We start from the raw sequence: 6,675 nt of genomic DNA, 5'->3' as shown, positions 1-6,675 counted from the left end.
GTAGGGGCTGGAGGTGGTTACAGAGATAGGGAGGGGTGTAGGGGCTGCAGGAGGTTACAGAGATAGAGAGGGGTGCAGGGGCTGGAGGAGGTTACAGAGATGGGGGGGTGTAGGGGCTGCAGGAGGTTACAGAGATAGGGAGGGGTGTAGGGACTGGAGGAGATTATAGATATAGGGAGGGGTGTAGGGGCTGGAGGAGGTTACAGAGATAGGGAGGGGTTTAGATGGGTAGGGAGGGGTCTTGAGGCTGTGGGAGGGAACAGAGATAGGGAGGGGGTGAAGCTGAGGAGGAAGTTTTTTTTATATTCATTAAAGGCTGCATTTATTTCCCATCCCTAATTGCCCAGAGGGTAGTTAAGAGTCAACCACATTGCTGGGGGTCTGGAGTCACATGTAGGCCAGACCAGGTAAGGACGGCAGTTACCTTCCCTAAAGGACATTAGTGACCAAGATGGGTAAATAATGGCGAGAATATTTGAATCAAGATATTTCCTGACTGGAACCAATGGCAGTCAATGAAAATGAGTCAGTGCGGATGACTGATTCTGAATTTAATCAAAGAGGTGGCTTTTAAAGAGAACCGTAAAGCTGCCAGCTGGGAGAATGCGGATCCCAGACAGCGAAAGACCTAGGTACCAATGATAGGGTCAGAAGCAGGGGTAATGGACAAGAGCTGACACCAGCATAGATATGATAGACTGAATGGCCTGCTGCACTGGGATTACTATTGAAACAGATATACCTCCAGACTCTCCCTTACATCACTAGTCCTTTCACAACCTTAAACATTTTCTCAAACTTTGGATGCCAGGAGAAGCAGAAGGCCATTCAGCCCTTCTAGCTGAATCTCTCAGAGTCAAGCTGTCTGACTGTTTAATACATTTCAATGAGTCCCTCTTGTCCTTGAAACACAGGGGAATACCGGCCCTTTTGACTCAATCACTGCTTGTAGGACAGGCCTCCCCACTCCCTGGAGTCAGTCGGTAAGTTTTGGTTGCATTCCCTCCAACACATGTATATCCTTCTCAGAGATGGAAACTAAATCATTCCTCAGTCCACACCAGGATATTACCCTGAATCCCACATGTTTTAATTTTCTTTACTCACTCCTCTGTTGAACCTTAGCAAAAACCTTCAGAAAATCCAAATGCACCACATCCACCTGCTTCCTCTCATTGACTCCGCTAGTAACATCTTCAAAATACTCTGGTTTGTTAAAGATGATTTCTGTTTCAGCAAGCTATGTTGACTCTGCCTAATCAGACAATTAGTTTCTAAATATAAATTATTTTGATGATAGTGTAAGGTAGGGGTGGAGGTTAGGTAGGCCTTAGGTTTAGGGTAAAAGTTCGGCACAACATTGTGGGCTGAAGGGCCTGTACTATGCTATACAGTTCTATGTTCTATGTTCTATATCCAGTGATCACACCTTTGAATAAATTTGAATAAGTTCCCTGTTACTGGTGTCAGGCTGACAGATCTGTTGTTCCCTGTTTTCTCTCACACTCTTTTCTGAAACTGTGGGGTTACATTTCAAACTTTCCAACCTACAGGAAACATTGCAGAATTAGTAGAATTCAGAAAGATGATCACCAGTCATAGGGTGAAGCTCACTGGGTCTTCGGGATTTGTCAACTTTCAGTCTAATTAATTTCTCCAGTACGACGGTTTTTACTGATATTAATTTAGTTCAGTTCCACATACTAACTAGTCAAAATTGGGTCTGAATTATTTCAGGGTGAATTCTGTGTCTTTTGTGAAGACTGACATAAAGTACTTTTTTAGCTTCTCTGTCATTTCTCTATTTCCTGTTATAAATCCACCCATTTCTTCCTGTAATGGGCCCTAATTTGTCTTTGCTAACCCTTTCCTTTTTTAAATTCCGGTAGAAATTTTTACAACCTGTTTTTATTTTTCCTGTTATTTTACATTGATTTGGATGCTCTATTTCTTTATAAACTTATTATTCCCTCTTTGATGAATTCTAAAATAATCCCAATCTTTAGGTTTACAACTGTTTTTGGCAATGCGGCAGCGGAAAGGAAAGTTGGACTCTCTTAAGTTATCTTTTTTTCTTATCTTATTCTAAGTTAATACAGGTACAGCAAAGGTACACACTTTACATTGTATTTTTACATTCAATACACATGACAATAAATGATTCAATTCAAAATGATTGAATTCAATATTTAACCTGCAACTGGATTAGGGTTCGGGTAACCCTAACCCAATTTCCTTTGTGATAATTTTGCCTTAAAGGGATGAACGCTTTTTGAAAAATGTAAATTTAATTCTTTAATTACTCACCATTGTACCTGGCATTAAAGCTTTAAATATATTTTTCCAATCCACCACATTCTCATACCTTGGTAATACCCTTGCTTAGATTTAAAACCCTAGTTTGAGATTGGATGACATCATTTTCTTTTAAATTGAATGGAAAAGTCTTCCATTCAATGCTCATTATTCCTTAAAGATTCTTGTACAGATAAAGTTATTAATGATCCCTTTCATATTGCATAATACAAGACCAAAAATATCTTGTGTCCTATTTGGTTCCTAAATGTGTTCCTCCAGAAAACTATCTCAAAAACTGTCTCAAACACATTCCAAGAATATTTCCTCCACAGTATTAGTGCTGATTAGATTTACCCGGTCTATATTGAAACCACCTGTGATGCTGTATTCTCCTTGCTAAATGTCCCTCTAATTTCCTGGTTAATACTGGGTTCTACATTATCAATGCTGTTTGGTGCTCTATAAACCAATGTTTGGTACCCACTTCACCCAAATATCCTTTCTTTCAAATGGAAATCCTCTCTCACTAGCACATAGTCCACCTCCTTTTCCTTTTTGACAATCCTTCCCAAATGATGAATATCCTTTCATATTCAGTTCCCTGTTTGGTCACCTTGTAGCCACATCTCTGTCATAGCAATCAAATCATTCTCTTATTTTTCTTAGGACCAAAAATCCATCAATCTTCTTGCGAATGCTGAATGCATTCAGAGTGCCTATAAATTGGGCCATTTAACACCATTTTATAATTTGACTGTGGTTATTCTAGGATTTGGTTATGCTGATCTCTACTTTTCATTTACAAGGGTGGCACAGTGGCTCAGTGGTTAGCACTGCTGCCTCACAACACCAGGGACCTGGGTTTGATTCCACCCTCGGCCGACTGTTTGTGTGGAGTTTTCACGTTCTCCCCGTGTCTGTGTGGGTTTCCTCTGGTTGCTCTGGTTTCCTTCCACAGTCCAAAGATGTGCAGGCTAGGTGGATTGGCCATGCTAAATTGTTCATGGGATGTATAGATTAGGTGGGTTATAGGGGGATGGGTCTGGGTGGGATGCCCTGAGGGTCGGTGTGGACTTGTTGGGCTGAAGGGCCTGTTTCCACACTGTAGGGATTCTATGATCTTCTATGAACTTTTCCAACCAGCTTCATTCATACCTATCTGGGCTCCCTCTCAGTTTCCTGTCATTGAGATGGTAGTTTGCGCAGTGGCATGCTCTTCCTGCAGGATGCGGGAGCTCAGGGGGACTTCTATCGTCACTGATGACTGCACTTGTGGGAAGTGCACTCAGCTGCAGCTCCTGGGAGACAGTGTTAGGGAGCGAGAGCTGGAGCTCGTTGTACTCAGGATCATCTGAGATGCTGAACGCATCAATAGATAAGAGTTTTAGTGAGGTGGTCACACCTAAGGTGCAGGCAGAGAGTAGCTGGGTGACCACCAGGAAAGGCAGAGGGAGTAGGCAGAGAGTGCAGGAATCCCCTGTGGCCATTCTCCTCAAAAACAAAGCCTTTAAAAGTTTGATAGCTAGTGTTCAAGGTCCATATGTTCCTGTGAGGGTGAAAGGCAATTTTGGCAGGAATAGGGAACCGTGGATGACATGAGATATTGAGGCTTTGACCAGGAAAAAGGAGGAGGGAAGACGGGGCAGGGTGACCATTCGGGGGAAAGCAGCAGGACCCAGGTCAGTGGCACTACAACTGGCGCTAGGGCACGGCAGGAAAGGGTAAAGGTAAACAGGACCTTAGTGATAAGAGACGCAATACTTAGTGGGGACAGATCGGAGGTTCTGTGGCCACAGACGGGAATCCAGGATAGTGCACTGCTTCCCGGGTGCCAGGTTCCAGGACATCTTGGAGCAGCTGCAGGATGTTCCCAAGGGCAGGGTAAGCTGCCAGAAGTCATTGTGCACGTTGACGCAAATGGCATAGGTAGTAATAGGGATGAGGTCCTGAGGAGTGATTCTACAGAGCTAGGAAAACAATATAAAAACCAGGGCCTTGACTGTGCTACTCTCTGGATTACTTCCAGTGCCATTTCCTAGTGAGGGTAAGAACAGGAGGATAAGGTAGATGAATGTGTGGCTAAAGAATTGGTGCAGGGGGCAGGGATTCAGATTCCTGGGTCATTGGGATCCTTTCTCGTGCAGAGGTGACCTGTTCAAGAGGGATAGGTTGCACGTGAACTGGAGGGGGATCGATATCCTGGCAGGCAGATTTGCTCGTGATGCAAGGGAGGGTTTAAACTAGATTGGCAAGGGGGTGGGATCCTCAACAGCAGGAAGGAGGCTGGAAGGAGATACAGTAATCAGAAACTCAAGTTGAAGAGACAGGTCAGGTTTGAATAGGACAGGGAGCAAGGAATGCCTGTTGGATTAAATTGCATCCATTTCATTTCAAGAGGGCTGACAGGTCAGGCTGATGAACTCAGGGCGTGGATAGGTACGTGGGGCTGGGATATTATAGCAGTTACAGAAACGTGGCTAAAGGACGGGACAGGACTGGCAGCTTAATGTGCCAGGGTACAGGTTCTTTAGGCAGGACAGAGGTGGAGGACAGAGGGGACAGGGAGTTGCATTTTTGATTAGGGGGAGTATCACAGCAGTAGTCAGAGATGAAATAATCCAGTGAGGATTTGTGGGTGAAGCTAAGAAATAAGAAGGGGTTGGTGACGTTACTGGGGTTGTACTATAGGCCCCCAAATAGTCAATGGGAATTAGAGGAACAAATATGCAGGGAGGTTACAGAGATATGCAAGAGAAATAGGGTTGTCACAGTGGGGGATTTTAATTTTCCTAACATAGACTGTGACTGCCATAGAGTTAAGGGCTTAGATGGGGTGCAATTTGTTAAATATGTTCAGGAACATTTCCTCAAGAAGTATATAGAGGGCCCTACTCGGGGAGGGGCAAAACCCAGCATACTCTTGGGGAAATAGGGCAGGACAGGTGACTGAGGTGACAGTGGGGGAGCATTTTGGGACCAGTGACCATAGTTCTATTAATTTTAAAATAGTTATGGAGAACGACAAAACTGGTACACAAGTTGAAGTTTTAAATTGGGGCAGGGCGAATTTTGGTGGAATTAGACAGGAGCTTGCAGGGATTGATTTGGAGTAGTTTGTTCGCAGACAAAGGGACCTCTGGCAAGTGGGAGGCCTTTAAAAGTTTGACAGCTAGGGTTCAAGGTCCATATGTTCCTGTGAGGGTGAAAGGCAAGCTTGGAAGGAGTAGGGAACCGTGGATGACAAGAGATATTGAGGCTTTGACCAGGCAAAAGGAGGAGGCATGGCTCAGGAACAAGCAGCTGGGATCAAGGGAATCCCTGGAGGTATTAGGGGATACAGGAGTTTACTGAAGAAGGAAATCAAGAGGGCAAAAAGGGGGCACGAGATAGCTTTGGCTGAGAAGATTGTGTCTCCTGTGATTGGCTGGGCCGCAAAGCACGGGATTAGCATTCCACACAGCCGAGCTGCCCTGCCATATCTCACATTTACCTTCAGGCTATCTACTGTTTCCAATGTGCACTGTCTTGACTCCTGTGTGTTGGAGGCTAGGACAATCAAGGGTGCAGAGATTAAGGAGACAGAGTTTCAAAACTAGTTCTCTTGCTGAGGCATTTTGACTGTTACAATTCATGTGGATTTTTCACTGACCATCTCTCGTACTTCTCTGTCCTCAGGAAGCTTACTCCATTGCCCGTCAGTTTAACCTGATCGCCCCATCCTGTGAGCAGGCTGAGTACCATTTCTTCAAGCGCGATAAGGTCGAGGCTCACCTTCCTGAGCTCTACCACAAGATCGGTGAGTATTCAAGACAGCTACCTCACTGCAGACTCACTACAGACATACTGTAAACACAGGGCAAACACAATAATTGAATCCCTGCAGTGTGGACATAGGTCATTCGGCTATTTGAACCTAGCCCTCGGAAGAGCATCCCACTAAGACCCATCCCCTACCCTATCCCTGTAACCCTGCATTTGGAGTCATAGAGTAATACAGCGTGAAAACAGGCCCTTCTGCCCAAACTGGCCCATGCTGACCATGGTGCCCACCCAGCTAGTTCCAATTACCTGCATTTGGTCCATATCCCTCTAAATCCTTCTTATCCATGTACCCATCTAAATGTTGTTTAAATGTTGCTATTGTACCTGCCCCAGTCACTCTCTGGAAGACCATTCCATATACGCATCACTCTCTGTGTGAAGAAGTTGCCCCTCAGGTCCTTCTTAAATCTATGCCCTCTCACCTTAAACCTATGCCCTCTAGTTTTCAATTCCCCATTCCTGGGAAAAAGACTATATGCATTCATCCTATCTATGCACCACATGATTTTATACACCTCAATAAGGTCACCCCTCATTCTCCTATGTTCCAAGGAA

The 6,675-nt window shown here is 44.6% G+C and overlaps 1 protein-coding gene across 1 annotated transcript in view; it reads left to right on the top strand.

Annotated features, from left to right (window-relative positions):
* LOC109920762 (voltage-gated potassium channel subunit beta-1-like) overlaps nucleotides 1-6,675 on the top strand; it is a 39,176-nt gene that overhangs the window by 31,697 nt on the left and 804 nt on the right. The window contains exon 11 of the mRNA XM_048620070.1: nucleotides 5,974-6,094. Within this exon, the coding sequence (XP_048476027.1) occupies nucleotides 5,974-6,094 (121 nt within the window). The remainder of the gene's footprint in view (nucleotides 1-5,973; nucleotides 6,095-6,675) is intronic.

This window comes from Rhincodon typus, chromosome 45, assembly GCF_021869965.1.
Source record: "Rhincodon typus isolate 14 chromosome 45, sRhiTyp1.1, whole genome shotgun sequence".
Lineage (NCBI taxonomy): Eukaryota > Metazoa > Chordata > Chondrichthyes > Orectolobiformes > Rhincodontidae > Rhincodon > Rhincodon typus.
The sequence above is the reverse complement of the archived record's forward strand: the minus strand, read 5'-3'. Positions and strand labels throughout refer to the sequence as shown.